The sequence below is a fragment of the Daphnia pulicaria genome, chromosome 2 (genome assembly GCF_021234035.1).
Source record: "Daphnia pulicaria isolate SC F1-1A chromosome 2, SC_F0-13Bv2, whole genome shotgun sequence".
Taxonomy (NCBI): domain Eukaryota; kingdom Metazoa; phylum Arthropoda; class Branchiopoda; order Diplostraca; family Daphniidae; genus Daphnia; species Daphnia pulicaria.
The window spans coordinates 7,923,575-7,942,554 of record NC_060914.1 but is presented as its reverse complement, the minus strand read 5'-3'; the positions used below and the strand labels follow the sequence as shown (position 1 = coordinate 7,942,554).

The 18,980-nt window shown below is 36.0% G+C and overlaps 4 protein-coding genes and 1 long non-coding RNA gene across 8 annotated transcripts; 2 read left to right on the top strand and 3 right to left on the bottom strand.

The window, feature by feature from the left end:
• Positions 1-1,214: 1,214 nt before the first annotated feature.
• Positions 1,215-5,302, bottom strand: LOC124325951. 2 transcript variants are annotated; one of them, XM_046784532.1, is made up of 7 exons: positions 4,409-5,302; positions 4,028-4,176; positions 3,421-3,627; positions 2,673-2,879; positions 1,851-2,091; positions 1,620-1,787; positions 1,215-1,555 (listed from the first exon to the last, which is right to left on the bottom strand). In XM_046784532.1, exons 2-6 carry the CDS (start codon positions 4,128-4,130, stop codon positions 1,643-1,645), a joined length of 903 nt encoding a protein of 300 aa, XP_046640488.1. In that variant the 5' UTR covers positions 4,131-4,176; positions 4,409-5,302; the 3' UTR covers positions 1,215-1,555; positions 1,620-1,642. The 2 variants fall into 2 exon arrangements, with proteins under 2 accessions (XP_046640488.1, XP_046640489.1); XM_046784533.1 differs by lacking the exon at positions 3,421-3,627 and having other exon boundaries at positions 4,409-5,279.
• Positions 5,303-7,688: 2,386 nt separating this feature from the next.
• On the top strand, positions 7,689-9,803 carry LOC124325952. The gene is made up of 4 exons (XM_046784534.1): positions 7,689-8,852; positions 9,073-9,247; positions 9,466-9,595; positions 9,672-9,803. The coding sequence occupies exons 1-4, from the start codon at positions 8,615-8,617 to the stop codon at positions 9,708-9,710; spliced, it is 582 nt and encodes a 193-aa protein (XP_046640490.1). The 5' UTR covers positions 7,689-8,614; the 3' UTR covers positions 9,711-9,803.
• On the bottom strand, positions 9,496-10,513 carry LOC124325954. Its single transcript, XR_006915464.1, has 3 exons — positions 10,395-10,513; positions 9,695-10,320; positions 9,496-9,585 (listed from the first exon to the last, which is right to left on the bottom strand). It is a non-coding gene; the product is annotated as an uncharacterized LOC124325954 (long non-coding RNA).
• A 555-nt stretch (positions 10,514-11,068) lies between these two features.
• On the top strand, positions 11,069-15,659 carry LOC124327836 (eukaryotic translation initiation factor 2-alpha kinase-like). Of its 2 annotated transcripts, none has more exons than XM_046786854.1 (14): positions 11,069-11,535; positions 11,605-11,885; positions 11,950-12,183; positions 12,247-12,386; positions 12,448-12,556; positions 12,614-12,836; positions 12,908-13,107; positions 13,171-13,397; positions 13,464-13,865; positions 13,934-14,596; positions 14,658-14,972; positions 15,050-15,118; positions 15,200-15,292; positions 15,358-15,659. In XM_046786854.1, exons 1-14 carry the CDS (start codon positions 11,222-11,224, stop codon positions 15,445-15,447), a joined length of 3,360 nt encoding a protein of 1,119 aa, XP_046642810.1. In that variant the 5' UTR covers positions 11,069-11,221; the 3' UTR covers positions 15,448-15,659. The 2 variants fall into 2 exon arrangements, with proteins under 2 accessions (XP_046642810.1, XP_046642809.1); XM_046786853.1 differs by having other exon boundaries at positions 12,899-13,107.
• Positions 15,562-17,305, bottom strand: LOC124327838. 2 transcript variants are annotated; one of them, XM_046786856.1, is made up of 7 exons: positions 17,122-17,305; positions 16,907-16,997; positions 16,708-16,784; positions 16,428-16,642; positions 16,194-16,340; positions 15,992-16,131; positions 15,562-15,932 (listed from the first exon to the last, which is right to left on the bottom strand). In XM_046786856.1, the coding sequence occupies exons 1-7, from the start codon at positions 17,191-17,193 to the stop codon at positions 15,871-15,873; spliced, it is 804 nt and encodes a 267-aa protein (XP_046642812.1). In that variant the 5' UTR covers positions 17,194-17,305; the 3' UTR covers positions 15,562-15,870. The 2 variants fall into 2 exon arrangements, with proteins under 2 accessions (XP_046642812.1, XP_046642811.1); XM_046786855.1 differs by having other exon boundaries at positions 15,562-15,935; positions 17,122-17,304.
• Between the last annotated feature and the right edge of the window lie 1,675 nt (positions 17,306-18,980).

The window sequence follows — 18,980 nt, the reverse complement described above, 5'->3', positions numbered from 1 at the left end:
AACCTACGTAGGGGAGACCGGACCCATCTTGGAAACTGTACCACGTTAGACAGAGTCGGTAAAAATAGTAAAAATGATTTTAAAAATCCAATTTTTCTACAGTTTATTCTTTGTAGTAATCATTAACTGTTATAAGTTTCATGAAAATCTCATGGTTATTGTCTGAGATATTCAAGAAATAAAAAAAACACTAAAAAATTCATGATGAAAACGAACAATAGCCCTGTTGACACGCGATAATTCTGCCCAATTTTGCAGCCAATCACAAACCGGCAGGAACCACAAAAATTCGAATTTTGACCGAATAATAAATATATAAAAATGAAAAAAAACACCAACAGACTTCAAAATTTGCCCAGGCACGTAGTTTAATATGGCGAATCGAATAAAAAATAAACGAAAACGAAAAGTTCCCCGGGTTACACGCGATAATTCCCCCCAATTTCAGCCAATCACAGAACGGCTGGAACCCGTGGGGGAACAATAAACAGTTTGGGACCCATAACCACGGCATAGCCTTCCATCTTTACTAAAGTAAATCTCTCAGGGATAAAAGTTGTAATTTTTTCCCTATCAGAAAAATTTTTCAGTTTTAAAGATTTCATTTCCAAAATTTGTTTGGGGTTCAACTACATTACCATCTACATTTCCTGATTTTCCATAACTTTTTATTTATCCTATCCCTATTTTTATAACCTGCCTAACATGGTACAGACGTCTTTCCAATATTACCTCGGTCTGGTAAAAAAAAACCTAAAAATTTAAATCTCTATAAATCTTACAATTTTAAAGGTAGGTAACTCTGGGTGTATGGAAACTATTTCCGCGTGTTTTTTCAAAAAAATTCTTTCTTTCGCGTAAGGGGATGGGAGATATGGGGGTAAAACCGGAACTGTCCAATATGGGTCGATCCGGTCTCCCCTATGTTGTTACCCTACTAAGTTTTTATGGTATTAGTAGTAAAATGCGATGTTAATTTCTATTGATTTATTTCTCTGTTGACTCAGATGAAATGATTTACCTAGGTTACAAGCGGTTTTTTTAGTTTGAGTGGTCCGAGTTCTCTTCTCATGTACTGCTGACGACGAAGAATAAGCAAAGAAAATTTCCGCGTTTCGGGGCAAGAAAGGGAAATTTTGCATGTAGTTCTATGTTTGGCCGCTAGATGGCGATGCGGCGAATGTTTTTTTTTTTTTTTACATTCTTTTATGTCACCCTTTCGGCGTGCCATATGCCATAATAGGCGGTGCCGCAGCCCAAGGGAAAATCTCTTATCGAATTGACTGACCAGTGACTTCCCCCTTAAATGGCTCTGCCTTTAGATATGAAGTGTTGTTTTTTGTTTGGTTTGGTTTGGTTTGTTTTTTTTTCGAATGCAGGTATTAATAATTAAAGTACATCCCGTTTATCAAACTTTCTAAAAAAAAACATAAATTACAGAAGGAAGAGATATTGAATATAACAGTTTGATAACATTTATGAGGCAAATGAAAGAAATAAATATTTGTTGAATTTTTCCATCTTCGCCATACCAGATCAGAATTTTAGTATAACCCTGTCAATACAAAGAAGTATGAAAATAAAATAATTTTTCAGATTTCTTCCTGTATATTCTTTACGCTTTCTTGGATTCAAATTCTTTTCAATTGTTGTCACATTTTGGGTAAAAAAATGAGCAATCGCCGAATTTCCCATTATCGTTGGCTTCGTGATAAGCTCTCATACTGTCATATGAAGGTTTAAAATCCAATTTTTCAGTAACAAATTTGTTACTTTTATAAATACCACTAAAGTAATAACCAAAATAACGTTAGGGAAATATATTTATCGTAATTAAATCAAATAATTACCTGAGCTCATTCGTAAGCTTTGCCAGATTTCTTTGACTTTCGTTTTTAATGTCATAGTTTTTTTCAAACAGTCGGCATATCAAACGTTTACGGCAATCATCGTCATTCTTTTCTGCCCCAAGACGTCGGAAATGCTCATCCATTTCATGAAGAATTTGTACAATACGAGTCCAATTAAAATCCAGGTCACCTTCGCCGTCCGGAATGGAACGCTTCCCGTAGTAAGATTGAACGCTAGTACCTATTACGCCAAATTACATAAGAAAATTATTTTCCCTCTTAAAATACCCCATAATTAAATTTATTAAAGAAGAAGTATAATTCTTTGCAAGGTCAACGATTTCATTTTTTAATGTCGTTTCGATCAGTTCTGATTTGAATTTGACCGACCGATTACATTACTTTCATTTGTTTAGGTATCATTTGATATTCGTTTTTTTACAAGAAGTCCCGTATGAACCATGTGCAATCACCACCAACCACACCTTCCACTGAGTGATCATTCGAGGTACTTTACTACTTTGAGTCCAAAAGCAAAACCGGTGAATAGTTTTCCATAAAATAATTTCTTCATATATAAACCAATAGGCAACTCTCAATCTCCTGTAAATACGAGTATCTACATATATTCATCAGCGTAGGTCTCCAACACCAAAATTAATAAACTGTTGGCTGAAATCTAGTGGCCAGTTATAGTCACAACACTTTCACATTCAATATTTTCTTTTTCTCTTTTTGCAATGAAGCGCAAAAAAATATAGCAAGTTATTTGCATCAGCATGTGAAAATGTCACCAAATTCTAACTGACAATTGTACATTACCTGTAAAAATAGCTGATGCTGTCATGTAAGCAAGTCCTAGAAGTGCAAGCAAAGCCAGAGAAATGCCTAGGATGATGACGAGTGCATATGAAGCCGATATGGTGGTTGTTGAGTTTATGTACGAGAGAAACAGACGAGCTGCGTTATGGGCGGTTTCACTTGATAAAATTTCTCCCAGATCAAGATTTCCGTTTTCTTCATTCATACCTTAGGAATCCACCGTGGAACATTATTTTAATTGAAAGAACGTAAATATATACATCGATATAAAATAGGCTATTATAGCTACATCACTTTGTGAAGTTACATGCGTCGCAGGAATTTAGGTTATAACTAATCGAATTAAATCGGAATAAAATGCTGACTTCAGGTAAAATAGGCCATAATTATAGTCCTCTATTATATACACTATATTGGTCGTCTTGTCCAAACATGAAACAACTGTCTAGAGCATAGTAATTCTGTAATCGTAATCAAAGAATGTCCGTCCAAAGTTCTCCTAACCCATAAAATTCCGGCATTCATATTCACAGAAAAGCATTGGAAAAAAAAAAACATTCACCTTCCCAACTCTACAATCCTGATGAATCATACCTATCACTTGAGAGTGACTATATACAGTTATGGATGCGTCGATATGTTTGATAAGTAAAGTAATCGGTCAGTTTCTGCGTCAACGGTATTTGAAAATTGTTATGTCGTCTAGTAAAAAGCACATGAAGAAGGCAAAAACCAATATTTGAGTAACCTGGAAATACTGAGGAAGCTGCCAAGTAGGTGAGAGAGAATATGGCGAAGATAACAGCGGAAAGAATGAAAATAACAAGGAGGGCATTTGCGTGAGTTATTGTTGTCGATGTTCCTATTGTTAGATTCAAGAGGTTCCGGGCTGCATCATCAACAACTCGGCCTAGCTCAGACAGTTGTTCTTCCAGATTCAGCTCTTCATTATTTCCTATAATGACCGGGACACGTTTACGTGCAAAGTATAGAAGTGTATGGTGTTTATTGGTATAATACGTCACTATAGTCTCATCAGTCACTTGCTTGTATAGGGATAATAATATGGGAGGGGCGGGGGAGATTATTCAACCGATTCAGATTTGGTCTTAGGCCTACTTATTGTCGGAAGGAAGGAAATACCGGAAACATTCTTAATTGATTAAAAGGTAATAAAAAAGTTTAATTACTGGGTGCAACAAATTTGCGCTAGTTCTAAAAATTATAATAATGTAACATAATCTCCCTATATTAAGCTTAATGTATGTCGATATCGAATTTCTTATGTTACTTTCGAATTAAATTTTTGATACAAAAAATTTTGCAATATTATGAAAATCGTGAAGTTGGCATACTTAACAACGGATCGATGAAGTTGTCGAAAGAGAATGCGTCAACTGAAAATGACATTCCAATTACGAACAATAGCGCACCCAAAGCCAAATTATTACGCATCATTTTGAAATTAGTTGATTTTCAGGAAAGACTATTAGTCAATTACGCCCTATACAGAAGCAAAGAAAAATCAGGGAAATAATCACCAAAAGAAAATTTGAATCAAGAAAATCCATTTTTAAAAATAGATTTTAAAAAATAATGTAGCACATTGGTACAATGAACCAATACTCGATCTACTACGCAATGAACCAATAAAAATGATAAATAAAAAATTTTACTTTTATCTTAATCGAACAGAAATGTAAAAATTATAGATGATGTATTAAATCAGTGCTCACCTTAAAGAATTTAGATGAAATTTGAAAATCCTATCGGATACAACGAGCACGATTTCAATGTGAACAGTAAGATATCTTAACGACGAAGCGACTGAAAAGGAACTGAAGTTGTGTGTCTCGTCCAGCAGCCTATGTACCCTCGATCGCCGACTCGAAAATACCGTAAGCCAACAGGGATGAGTCCAGGTGATGACTACATTAGTTAGCAATAAGCTACTTTTCGTAGGGTTTGCTTTGCATACACTACCACTGCTCACCGCGCAACTGTGCATCCGGTCTACCAGGAATATTCAAATCAAGGAAAATTGTGATTCAACAGCAGCTGATTTTCTTATTGTTTGCCATAAATTCGGTATGAAGCCTATTCGTCCGTTCGTCCGTGTTTGAAATTCTGGTGCGGTGAACTTTATTATGCATGCATAGATTCCAATTGTAAACTTGCCAGACACTAAATAACTGTAATTAAATTGTGGCATTGTGAAATACAAAGAAACGCGAAATATATCGGCGAAGCGAGTCGTGATAGACCAAAAGTCCAATTAATGCTGCAAAAGTCTTAGAATTCGGAGGAACACAACGTGTGTGCATAACCGTGGGGCCCGGTTTAACGCGCTTTCAGAAGGTCAGATGACTTGTCCTTGAACATTTTGTTTCATTTGATGTCAATTTGAAGGCTACTAGCGAGATAAGGATGTCCATATCTTAAGCATTGAACAATGTTTGTTTTGTTTGTTTTTTTTGTTTTTTTGCGTGTGGTCTCAGTGATTTCAGGACGGACGATTATTGCTATATAGAAGTTAGTGAATTCTCCTTCGCAATTTTCACTCAATCGTGTCTAAATGAATGTGAATTTATTCCACTCGTTTTCCTCAAAATTTTAATTATAAAATTGAAACTAATTTTAATCATAGCAATTTTAAAAATCATACACTGCCAACAAAAAAAAATCGCTACTCTCCTGCAAAGGCTGATTTGTCCAAAAGAAATGCGAGGAATGGATGGAGGATAGGCTCACCGTGGTATTATTTCATACGGTACCAGGCAATCTATGTATTAATTGCCAATTCTCAGCCATAAAAATCTCGGAGGCAGACGAAAAAATGACCCTTCTAGTTATCATTAAGTCAGACTCGGTCAGACAGTTCTAGTAATTTTTGTAAAAATATACTTGAGTGTGAAGCAATTTTGTAACTGTAGTGCACACGAAAATATATTTGTATCTATGAAGAGTACCGCCAAAAAATGCGCAGTGCGTATATGTTAGGTCTATATTACAGTTTCATTCTTTTCCCTTCAAACTTGTTTAAACAGCTTGTTCCGTTGATGAAATTCAAACCTCTGAAACTTGAAAGTAAAAAGCTCAGAAGTTTGTGCATCCTGGGTGGAAGCGGAACCATAAAACCCGCTGGCCATCTGTGTCTCCTGTTTTTGCTGGCTGGTGTATGGTATGTCTTAAATAGTCCTGCGAGCAGCATGTAGCATAAAGTATTTGCTTAATGAACATATCTGTGGGTGAATAACTGTGTATGTCCAACAAGCAGCTGTTATGAAAAGGAAGAAGCGAAGAAGAAAAAAGAGCTCATACAATATGAATGGCAGGAATCCGGTTGTAAAGCCTACCGTAACCTTCGGAAGTTTCCGACGCATAAGACAAGACAGAAGTTGGGTCCATCACCTGAGCTAGACTATATAGCTAGTGTGCGTGAAAAGTATTTTTGGCGCCGATGCGTCTCCATGTTGGGATTTGTAACGAAACGTGATTTTGTTATGCTGGCTATACTATACTTTCTATCTCAGTTTCTATTACATCATGCCCAAATGCTCTGAGATGAGATGAGCTCATGTATTTTGGGCATTGGAACTAATTGCAAGAATCTTTGGTGCTCAGTAAATGGTAGCTTTTTTTTTTTATTTTTCGTGGAAATTATTTTGGTTCATTATGATATGAAATCTCCAACAACAAAGGCAATAAAGAGATTTCCTCCAGCCAAAGGATGGTATAATCACACCGCTAAAAAATTAACGATATTTTTTTTATTATCCTGTTGATCCTGTTTTTTAGTGTTTTAGGAGACTAAATAAAATTTATTTATAAAGGCACAATTATCCAGCGCGAATTCCTCTGAACCTGTCGTTGTGAGTGACCGTTGTTCAACGAAATTAATGTTGACGGATAATTTTTTTTTTCTTTTATAAGATCCGATAAAATCCCTCGTCTACATAATTTCAGCTTGTATCTACAACAAAAATTCAAGTGACATACGTACATTAACATTATTTCCACACACAAAAATTAACCACAGATAGAAGTAGAACTCGCTCGTGTTCTTGTATATGCAATGTATATCTATACTAACTAGTAATTACCTTTATTAATGAGTATAAGGGTATCAGGGCTAGATTATTTTTAGTTCTTTATTACTGCAAACGGATAACTCACCCACAATATGTAAACCAGTCTTGGTTTCCCAAATTTTTTCAAGAAAAAGCGAGAAAAAGTTTCAACTGACGGAAAACACAATGGATAATAAAGACGAAGAAACCTCAATCTATTATTCGGTTACGTTATTTACTGTTTTGTACAGTAGGTATACAAGCTGAGCTTGTTTGTGGTTGACGAGGAAAAATGGTGTCCTGCCACTCATTTAGACATTTTGTTCGCCTAGATATGAATAATTTTGGAGCAACATGCGACATATGGCATAACGGTGCAAAGCAATTATCGTGCGTGATCGCATCACGCCCGGTGAACACTGCAACAACTCTCTGCTCTTATTTTGTATGAAATATGCATCGATATACATCTTACATAATTGCACTCATATACAACATGCACAAACATCGATTAAATAAAGACGGAAAATATTTATTACGAATGTTAAATTGGAAAAAAAATTTTAATATTGAATCTGTGATCTTTATTTTCAGACCAACCCGGACTAACTTAATCAAAAGTAACAGCTTTTCTCGTTACTTGATTTATTTATTTTTTAGCGTGTTGCGTGTGTCGATCTTCAAAATTACGTGCGGTTTTTTTTTTCCCCAAAATTAGGTGTTCGCTAGCCCTCACATGAAATTGTGTTCGTATTTAAAAGAAAAGCAGTTCAGCATTATTATTTATTTTCTAGGAGCGTAGTATATTTTTTCTTATAATCAGAATCTAAACTGAACTCTGCTGGATTAGAATCAAAGATATACAAGTATTATTATTACTGTATATATTTTACCAAAAATGTTTTTTATTATTTATTTATTTATTTATTTTTTGTCCGTAGGAAACCAATAAAACAGTACAAAAATATACGCGGAAAAATCTACGACGACACTTTTCCTCATGACAATGATGGACCGTGTGTAGTCTAACTGATTTTCAAGCCCCGTGTCTTATTGATTGCTCAAAAGGAGGGGGGGGGGGGACTTTTATGAAGCCTAGCCAATTTCTTCAAGTACTTTCTTATGATTTTCCTCCTTGTCTATCACAAGTACACTTCTTGTTGCAATTATACCAAACGCGATTGAATTACACCTAAATATCTTTACCTCTTACAGGATAATAAGCATTAAGGAAAAACGCCAAATCAAGGGCGTTAGCATGTACACGGAACTGCATGGACGAACATATAAAACCGTTCTAATAAAAAAAATAACAGAAAAGTTCTTTTTCTTATTCATTCAATTTTTTTGTATGCCCTTGAATTTTGCGATTTCACTTGCTTTTATACACAATAATCTTGACAAGATAGGAATTTTTTTTCTATTATTACAGTCTAATTGGCAGTCGGGTAATCGACAACCAAAAAAAAAAAAGAAGTAAAAGGCGAAATCAACTCAACAGTCTATCTAAAGTCTTCTAATCAGAGATAAATAAGTAGGAAATTACAAACGAGTTCTAAAAAAGGAAATGAAATGGCATTCGGTCATAAATAAGTAATCAATGGGGCGGAGTTTTGAGTATTTCTCACTGAAATTTCTGAACTGTAGTACATCCTATGTTCTACCATTCCGCTTTGTTGGATCCGTCTTATTTCCCTCCTCTGTGCAGTTATGCAGTGTGCATTTTCGAATGTGTGCATATAAAACAAGTAAGGATGTTGACAATAAATTAGTTCTTTGCCGGCCGTCGTCCAACGTACTTGATTTCCTAAGTTCTCGTTAGCATCTCAGTAGAATTCTGACTTTAACTCGTAACTCCAGTAATTAAAAAACATGGACCAAATTATTGAAATCGTTGACGCTTTTGCTCGCGGGAACACAATCGAAGCGCTGAGCGAAACGGGTCGCTTTCTCTACATCTACAATTCAACGACGCTTATCGCATCGGTAGGGGCTATAGTAGGATTGATCCTGCTTGGATCGCTGTTGTGGATCGCGATCACATCAGCGGCCAAAACTGAAAAGAGTTACGGCTACGGAAGTAGCAACTACCGTAAAATGCGTTCGACTGGTAAGTTGCTTTCACATAATTTTTTTGTTTTGATTGATGTTCACCTTTAAAAGTCCATACCTCAAATCTTAGTAGAATAAACAGTTAAGGTTAAATAGTGTGAAATCACACACTCTATCTATAATATATGTACAATTTACATGCCTTTAATATACCATTAGTATATGCAAACTGGAATGATTGATGAATGGGTGATTGACTCTAATTATGTTGCAAACAGATGAGGAGAAAGCTCACACCTTCATGGAGCTCCTTGCTATGCTGGACGAAACTTTTCGAAAAATGCAGATCCATAATTTCGACTGCCAGAAGCGCGCTGTGTGTGAAGCACACCAACCACATAGCGACAAAAAATCCATTGAACCATTTGTCCGGCGTATCACCTACATCTTCGGGTAATTATACAAATTAATTAATTAATCAATAAAAAAAATCTTTAATATACCGTACTGTTGTAATATCTGTCGACGAGAGAAAAAGATTTTCTATTTTTATCGATAGTAGTCGAAATTTGTTTAGTGATAGTTTGAGCGAATGTTAAAAATACAAAACAATGATGATAAATAAGCTTGATTTGAAGTGTTCAGTGGATTAACGTATTTCCAAATTGCAGAAAGCTAGATGACAAAGCACTCGATGCTCTAGAGCCGGAATCTGCAGATTTCTTGTTAAAATATTTCGAAGCAGCGGAAAAAGGGAAAAGCAACGAAAATTGTTCTCAGTTGTACGCGACCTGTCCAAAGGTATTTATTCGAATCAGAATACTGTGCTACACTGCTACGTACTACTTAATGTTTTATTTATCATTATTAATTTCAGTTCAAAAATTTCAACCAACCCACCCAGAATTTAGTTTGAAAAATTGTTTACGCAATACTTGCGCCATCTGACGACAATTAGTTCTACAATATTCTTCATTTGTCTAATCTTTTTATCTATTTATTTGGGAAATTTAAAAATATTAATTATTAATTGATTTAAAAAAATAATAATATTGTATGTATGACAGCTAAAAAATAATTCCTGATGTTATCTTTAAACCAAATCCGGCACAAGAAATGGGGGGGAGGGAATAAATTATTACCGGGACAAATGAGAATTATGATCGATATGCTTACCTGTTTGAAGCATATTTGTCCTTCCTTATGAACAAAAAACTATTATTTTAAAACTGCAATTGATGATTTTTTTCGCTTGTGTACATAAAAATTCGAAGTTGCTCATAAAAGCGCTCGTAGCTTATTTACACAGCAAATTTTTCTAATGACATTATTCTTCTCCATCGATCTAGAATGATGCATTGAACTTTAAATTATTCTTTTTATTCATTTCAAATACATAAATTATTGAGCAGCAAATGTCTTTTTTTTTTCGTGTTTTAATGTATCCCGGACGATACATTTTCACGATCATGTCTGTTCACGTTGATTTGATTTGGGCTTTTGGGGGACATATACTAAATACGTTCCTACATGAATGAAAAATAAAAAAATGTCGATTACGTGCGTGCGTCTTGTGTTTGATTATCAATTTTATTTTAACCGTTTTTCCATATCGGGCTTAGACCTTGCAGCGCACAATCGTGGAATGTTGTCATTGTTGGGTGAACGTAGCTAATAATCTAGTAATGCACTTAAATCTATAAATACACACACTTATCCAATACTAAAATTATTTTACTGCGATAACAAAAAACTGTACTAAATGTAGCTGATCCATTATATAGGAGTGCCTACGTGAGGAAAGGACTGACTGAGAAGTGGGGACTGGGGATCACTTTTTTCTTCGTATTTGATGGTTCTGGTACGGCAACTAAGCAAAATTCCATGACGTATCCGGTATTGCGTTGTTTTGATTTGGTTCCTGAATTGAACTGCACGTACGTACAAAAAAACACGACGGGAAAAACTTGCACAGTTCCCTACGTGTAACGTGTCTTAGAACGCCATCTGTCGTTTTATTTACGCTAGAGACCTTTCACTACTTTCTTAGTGAACATATTTTTGTTAAAGAGATCTTTTGTAACTTAACGATTAGTAAATTCAGTTCTCTATAGCCATTGCCTTCTTAAAACCTGAGATCGTGATCGGCTTGTCAAATAAAATGATAAAACTCAATCTAAATCAGTTACACGCAAACTTTGACTCTTCAATGATAGGTGGCGCCATGCGTGTGCTCCAAGACAAAATTTACCAACTAAATTTCTGATACTAGAATCTCATGTTAAGTCAAGTTCAATTCACAATGTCAGAATGACGAAATTTCGTTAATAACAGCTGATTTAGATCATACAATCTCGTTGATTTGCGAGTTTGCATAGTGCATTTTTTTTTTCATGGAGAACATTTGTACCTTGTTCCGCCGGAAAAATGGTCACTCTGACTAAGTTTTTAGTTATCGTGACATTTACTGTTGTGTTTGTATTGGGTTCAGCATTTATCTCCGGAGAAAAACAAAAAGATGTCGAAGAATTAGGAGACCTTGACAACTCTTTCCCAAGTGAAAAAGGCAGCTCCAAGGAGGGATCAGTTCCTCAAGAAGAAACAACTTCACACGAGCCACTACATCATGAAAATTCTGATCACTATTGGGATGATGTAACCGACTCTGATGAGGATCCTGACATTTTACTTCCTCACTATATTGAAAAAAATACCCTTATTAAAAATTCAACTAAGAAAAGGTATTTCACACATATTTGGATGCCCAAATACTTGAAAATCTCATAAAATCTTGTATTGGAAATGTCTAGCCCCCTGCTTTTAGTGAGTACCTTGGATGGTACTCTATCTGCCCTTGATGCATCTGATCAAGGCAATATATTGTGGAAAATTGAAACTGGGCCTGGTGGTCTTTTATCATCTAGTATATCCAAAGTGGAACTAAATAGTCATGGGAAGCTTGTTAGACTTATACCATCTCTAGATGGAGGATTGTATAAGTTTGATGGGGAAGGTATTGAGCCTATTCCAATCTCAGCTGATTCCCTACTGCATTCATCATATCATGCTGCAGATGATCTTCTTATCACTGGTATAATTAAAGCCAATTTTTTCACACAAGTTAATGAAAATTGATCACAAATTTTGCATTTCAGGTGGCAAAGAAGTCAGGACTTATGGTGTGGATGTACGTACTGGGCATGTCCAATATGTTTGCTCTACTGAAGGGTGCCATGTAGAACCTGCTGAAGCTGGAACTAGCAGTGAATTCTTAATTGTGAGAAGACACAGTCAAATTGTTCGTGCGATAGAACCACGCACTGGAACTGAGAGATGGAATTTTAGTGTTGGCAGACATGAAGCGTCACTTCTTCATACCCATTCTGATTGTAAGTTTAGAATCAAATCTTAAGGAGTGGAAAGTTCTTGGTTTGATATCCATTTTATTAAAGCATTCTCAGAATGTAAGTCCAGTAATATAGAAACCCCAGAAAAACAAATGGAATGCTTTGTTAATCACTCAACAGAAAATGAGTACATAGAAGCAGATTCATCAACTGAAATTTTGACTCCATATCCCATGGAATTTAAAGTATTATGCCTAACAATTCAAATTTATTATTCTTTCTAAAAAAGTGTTTTGGTGTACATAGGTAGTCGTCCCAGATGGAGTTGTTTGCGCTATTAATCCTGAACGACCAGGACAAGTTTTATGGAAGTACAAGTTTGAAAGTCCTGTCGTACATGTGTGGAAATTAATAGGTGCATTTAAATATTTCACTGTAATAGAATCCAATTTTGAACATACGAATTTTATAGAAGGGAATTTAATGCCCCTGGACCTGTTTAATCCAAATTTTGTCCCAGCCCTCGAAAGTCAACCGGATATGTATGAGGATCCTAAGGCGGTTTCATCTCCACTACTCTATGTGGGAATTCACAATCATCAACTTTATGTTCAAGAAAGTGCTCGGATTGCAGATTTTACCGTTTCTGGTCAATCGAAGCAGGAAATTGGTGGAAATCCAAGCACTTCTTCAAGGTTGCAAATTTTTAAGTTTTCTTATAGAATTGTTACACAAATTGCCTAATTTTTCGTTACAGTGCTTTAAGACCATTTCGAATTCAATGGCAACCTTTATCCGCAAAAACGTCGTTAGTCGCGTATCAAGGGCGACCAGGTCGGTTTACTACTTCTACTGCTGCATCTACTGAGGATAAGAATGAAGCCACTACTGAAGAACATGTAGAAGAAAGCAGTGATCCAAAAGTTACCGCTATGATCGTTCGCCATCAGACAGATTATCCTTATGGTATGTATACAATAGTTACTATCGATTTGAGCCATTGATAATTTTTTTTTTTCTTATAAATAGAACGAGGATTTTATTTATTTAAAGAGAATAAGTCACAAAAGAAGCCCCCAAAACCGATTAGTGCCGATAAAAATCCTGCCGACATCGAAGAAGAAGAAGAGTTATGGGAGGGTGGTAGGCATACCCCAGTTCACATAGTGATTGTATCATTGTGGTTTTGGTGGCGCGAAGTGGTATTTATCAGCCTGTTGACTGCTTTCATCTTTCATATGGTTATAACTAGACAGGTGAGAAAACCCCTTCTCCTCCAAATTCGATCCATTCATTCATAACTTCGTCTTTCTATTGTGTAGGTTGTTAACTTCTTACAGCAACGATGGGCAGTTGAGCTTCATCGACATATCAGTTCCATAGTCCCTCCTTTGGCTCGTTTAACGGCGCCAGAAACCGATATGGGGCAAGAGAACTTAGCAGCGCTAAATACTCCTTCTATTGCTGCTGGAGAAGATTGCGATCAACCTATGAAATCGGTGGTTGTCCAACCAATGGAAAATCAGATTGCTGTTGCGAGTGGCCCTCCTGCATTCGTTTCGCGCTATTTGACAGATTTTGAACCCATTCAGTGTCTTGGAAGAGGTGGATTTGGCCTAGTCTTCGAAGTTCGAAATCGGTTAGATGACTGTCATTATGCGGTTAAACGCATTCAGCTTCCAAACAGTGAGGAAGCCAGGGAGAAAGTGATGCGTGAAGTTAAGGTAAGCACGTTTTAAAAGCTATTTTAGAATTTCTGACAGAAACATACATCACATTCCATTATTATTAGGCCTTGGCGAAGCTCGACAATCCACATATTGTGAGATATTTCCATGCTTGGATTGAATGCCCACCTCCTGGTTGGCAGGAATTTCAAGATGCAGCTTGGATCGACAGCGAATCAATTACTGGACCTACTCCGTTCAACACAGGAGAGGACAGTTGCCTATCGAAAATGGAACCGTCCAACTCCGATGGTTTCACTGGTTCAAATGAAAAATCGACTGTTGATCAGTTTCCATTTTGCAATCAGATGAGTTCATTTGATAATTCATTTTCGGTGCGGCGGAAGTCATTGACAAACGATTCGTTCGATATCGTTTTCGAAGATTCTAGTCGGAAAACTAAAAATTCTTGTAACGAAATTCGATTTGAAGATGAAACATCAGATAAATGTTCCAAAAGTACCAGTGCATGCGAGACAGACGGCAGTTGTGCAATAATCAGAAGACCATCGAGTCGCCATGTTGTAAAAAGAGTTCAAAGAAACGTGCCGAAAACTCCCAACTACACAAGATCGGACGCTAAAATGTTTCTCTTCATACAAATGCAACTTTGTCGTAAAGAAAGTTTACGTGAGTGGTTGAGAGCTCACGTATCACACCGCGATACTTATCAGACTATCCAGATGTTTAACGAAATCGTCCGAGCCGTCGAATACGTTCACCTACAGGTATCGAAATTATATATCAAATAACTTTTTTCTTTAATTATATTTATGTTTTGATACCCAGGGTCTAATTCATCGAGATCTCAAGCCTTCAAATATATTCTTTGCTCCTGATGGAGCGATAAAGATCGGTGATTTTGGTTTGGTAACTGCCATGGCTGAAGAGGCTTCCTATTCGCCCATGTCTCCCGAAGGAAATGTCATTTGTGGTGGTGGATTTTCGCCATTTCAGCGCACTCACACTGACCAAGTTGGGACACAGCTGTACATGAGTCCTGAGCAAATTGAAGGGCAACCATACAATCACAAAGTAGATATATATTCGCTTGGTCTCATTTTGGTTGAATTGCTCTGGCCATTGTCCACTCAGATGGAACAGGTATAACTTTCAAACTGACCCCATAATTGTTCATACAAAATTATTTATCGATTTGAATATTTTTTGTCTAAACTCAGGTGACTGTGATCTCTCAGTTACGGAAACTCAAGTTCCCACGAGGATTTATCGAAAAATATCCGGAAGAGGTATGCCATAATTTGTTTTAATTATCTATTTTGAATAATATTACAGCTTTGTGTTTGTTTGTTCTTTATTTTAAATAACAGGCAGTTTTGTTAAATAAAATGCTATCTCGAAATCCGGATGAAAGGCCGACTACCTATGGTATTCGAGCTTCTACACCATTGAGAATCTACCAGGTAAATCTAGTCTTCCAGGAAACACATTTCAATTACTAACTACCTCTTACTCTTATTCTTTCAAGGATTCGACAGTAGAAATTCCAGAATATTTGCATTTCAGCTTACTACGTCCTCGCAGTACGACTCGGACTTCATCTGGCAGTAGCTCATAATTGGAAAATGTACGCTAATCCTTTATGGGGTTTTCAGTTGTGATACTGAAATATGTACATACATGTGTGCAAAGAATTTTCAGCATTTTCCTATACAGGAACTAAAAAAAAATGTATATTTAATTGTTTATTACTTTATTAAATGTACGAAGTTTGGGTGTGCCCAAAATTGGAAAATATCTTGATTATAATACAATTATTGACACAACGCATAAGTTCTTTAAGACTTCAAAACAAAAGGTGTACTTTAAAAATACAAAAAAAAAATGAAAATTCTTAGATGAACGCTTGGATATGAATACAACTCTTAGAGAGCTTTTATTTGTTAACCGAAATTTTCTTAATTTCCTTCGGAAGGATAGCGCCCTTCTTATCGCCTGACGATGATTCAAAGAGTATTCATTTTTTTTCGTCGATTGGAAACTAAACCCTTCTTTGATTACGACGTTCCATTATTGGGGGAGAAGGGGGATTATTTTCGGATTCTTCTGCAATAATAATAATCCCTCGTTATTCATACAATTACTGAATTATTTGCGTCTACCTTTATTGATCCTCAAACGCGCAATTTCAGCCTCCACTTGAGCAATTTCAGAAGTGATGTTGGCTATTCTATCCATAGATTCCATCAGGTAGCTGTGGGCGTTTGTGAACATTCCCTCAATGAACTGCTCACCAATCAACCTTATTCATTTAAAATATTTTCATGGATTCATGGAATAGCATTGAATTAAGAAAACAAATACCCTTGGTTGATAGTTTCTTCTTCAAAGCGTGATAGTAGACTGGGTTCAAATGTCGGTAACGATCTGTAAAGAGATTTGTTGGCGAGGTTGGACGACTTGGACCTCTGATTCCAATTTAAAATAGATCCAGTCAAAGACGACCACCTCCTAAAAATTAAAACTGTCATTAATCAATGAAAACCAATACAAAACTACAAACATAATAAAATTTAAAATTATAACAAAAATAGTTACCTCTTCGTTTTATCAAATTGAAAAAACTTCGCCTGGAATTCTCGTGTTATACTAGTTTCACTCGGATTGTCTTGAACTAAAACAAATAAAAACCTCTCTATGTGGTTTTGGCAGTACTCTATATTCAGCTTAGAGTGAAGAGCTGTTTCTCGAAAAGAGGGCTTGAATAATGAGTTTTTTCTGCCAGAAAACCATCCTATAATGACAGAGTCACCCTAATAATTATAGCCAAATTTAACACAGCTACTTATTTTTAAAACCACAAAAAAAAATCTCTTGCCTGGTGTGGAATGTCTACATCATTTTCTTGGGAAAACAGTTTTGAAGTTAGTGAACAAGGAAATACTCCTGTAACACCTAGATTTTTAAATGTGAATATCCATGTTAAGCCACCATAATTATGATTTAGAAAACATTTAAAGCCCAGTATGAAATATGTAGTGTTTTGAAGATAGGAAGTAATAATTGGAAATTCTTACGGATTATTGTTTCTGGTTCAACACTGCTTTCACTGGAATCAGAAATAATTTCAATGTGCTTTTCTTCAACTGTTCCAAAAAGAAATCCCTCCTGCAATGAAGCAACAAGGAAGCAATCAAGTAAAATAGTTCTGTTTTGTTTGGCTTTGGTGACACATTATAGGACATTATTTGCTGTGTCAGTCATTATTATTTGCCGACCAATCACTACTTACCTTCAATGATGAAGAAACGGAATAGTAAAGAAAGGAGAGAGCTGGACCTGTAATTTCTACAGAATACTTCATTCTTCCAAATTGTGGCACTAGCGTGATGAGCTGAAAATATTTTTCTTGATCAGTTTGAAGTTTGAAGTTGTGGCAATAGCAGTCGACATTTGTCTGCCAAACGAAATTCACAGCGGTGCAAAATCGACAGATTTTGGTGGAATCCGAGCCGCTAAATTTAAAAAATACACAAGTCGGCGAAGAAAATTGATTTTCTAACCTTAGAAACATTGAATGTATGCAATCAATAACTTAAATAAATTGATTTGAGATACATGTTGAAAAATATTTGATTCCATTGCATAGTTTAGGATTTTTCTTTCCCTCCCTTCCAAGTTGAAATAGACTAAAAATAATGATATTTTATTTATCGTTCGGATGATTCAGACTTGAACCAGGGGTATGGAGAGATGTTTCTCCATAACACTTTCCAATCGGAATAGTATGTGCAACCATGGTTTAATGGTTATGGCACGCAATGTAGTTAGTTATTAAGTCTCTTGTCTCCTCCGGTGGATTCCGGGTTCTATTCCCCCTCCCTCCATGGTTCCCTTTAGTGCTTGCATAAAATAATCATGTATGAAAAACGGTACCGAACGAAATTTTTTTTTTAAATTAAACTACTACTATCCACAAATTTGATAAATCAAACAAATCTAGTTAAAAAATAAATTTAAAAAAAAAAAAAACTATCACGCCGTACGCACTTTGAGCCTTTCATTCACCAGGCTGAAGCGTCGAACGGAAACACTACATGCGTTCAGTATGATATGAGATTGAACTTTGAATATTATCGTCATACTTTTCATTTTTTAAAATTTTTATTGAATTGGAACAGTATTTCCCTACTCATACTCATCCTCGCTGAGTTGCCATGGTTGCTGTCCAAGAGAGAAAACATTAGACACCTAGCGGTAGAATTGCTAACTTCATACATTCATGTGATTTTCTAATGGATTTGAATAGTAAATTTCTAAATTCCAAGGTATAATATGAAGCAGAATAACATTTCTGTAAAAGATTGTTTAATGATTTATTCGTCTTTAAAGTTAATTTCCATACCCATGCTTTAACCCTATACCTTCTTTAAAGCGACTTGATGTTCCACCAACTACGACGTTTTGAAAAAAGGATGGCGCGTGCGTAATCAATTAACATCGATCATGCGCGCAATTTTTCGGCAACGCGCCATTTTGTCTCACTTCACCGCTCGCAAAAAATTGAAAAATTCTTGCTGCGCATTTGACTGATTTCACGCGCCAAAAAAACCATAAAGCGCAATACAATGTGCGCATTTACAAAAACCACAGTCATTCTTGGCGCTATTAGGACTCCCACTCGAATCCATTCCAATCGAAAACCGCAATTCAGATTGCATTACTAGGTAAAACAAAATTTTAATTAATAAAATGATAAAATTGATATCCAAATCCAAATATAATCCAAGTCAACACTTGACTTCTCCTTGAATTAGTTCCTAGTAGTAGTTCCTATAGTATTAACCGTCTTTGTACAACAGTAAAGCCCGCACCTGTCATCCAAAACTCAAATGGTAAATGATAAGCGCTATTAAAAAGGAAAGCGCATAGAGAGAAGGCCGGGTGTTGATGGGGAGGGGAGGGGAGTGAAAGCCGCACGTGTGCGCTGTCGAATGGACCATGAAATCTCAAAAGAATCATGTATGGGGTGAGAGGGTAGATTCGTAACGTCTAATAAATTCCGCTTAACGGAGGGTCCTTCTCGTCTTGTTACTGTCATTCAATATACAGCGGTACTGTATACGGTTTACCATGGAAATAGGTATATGC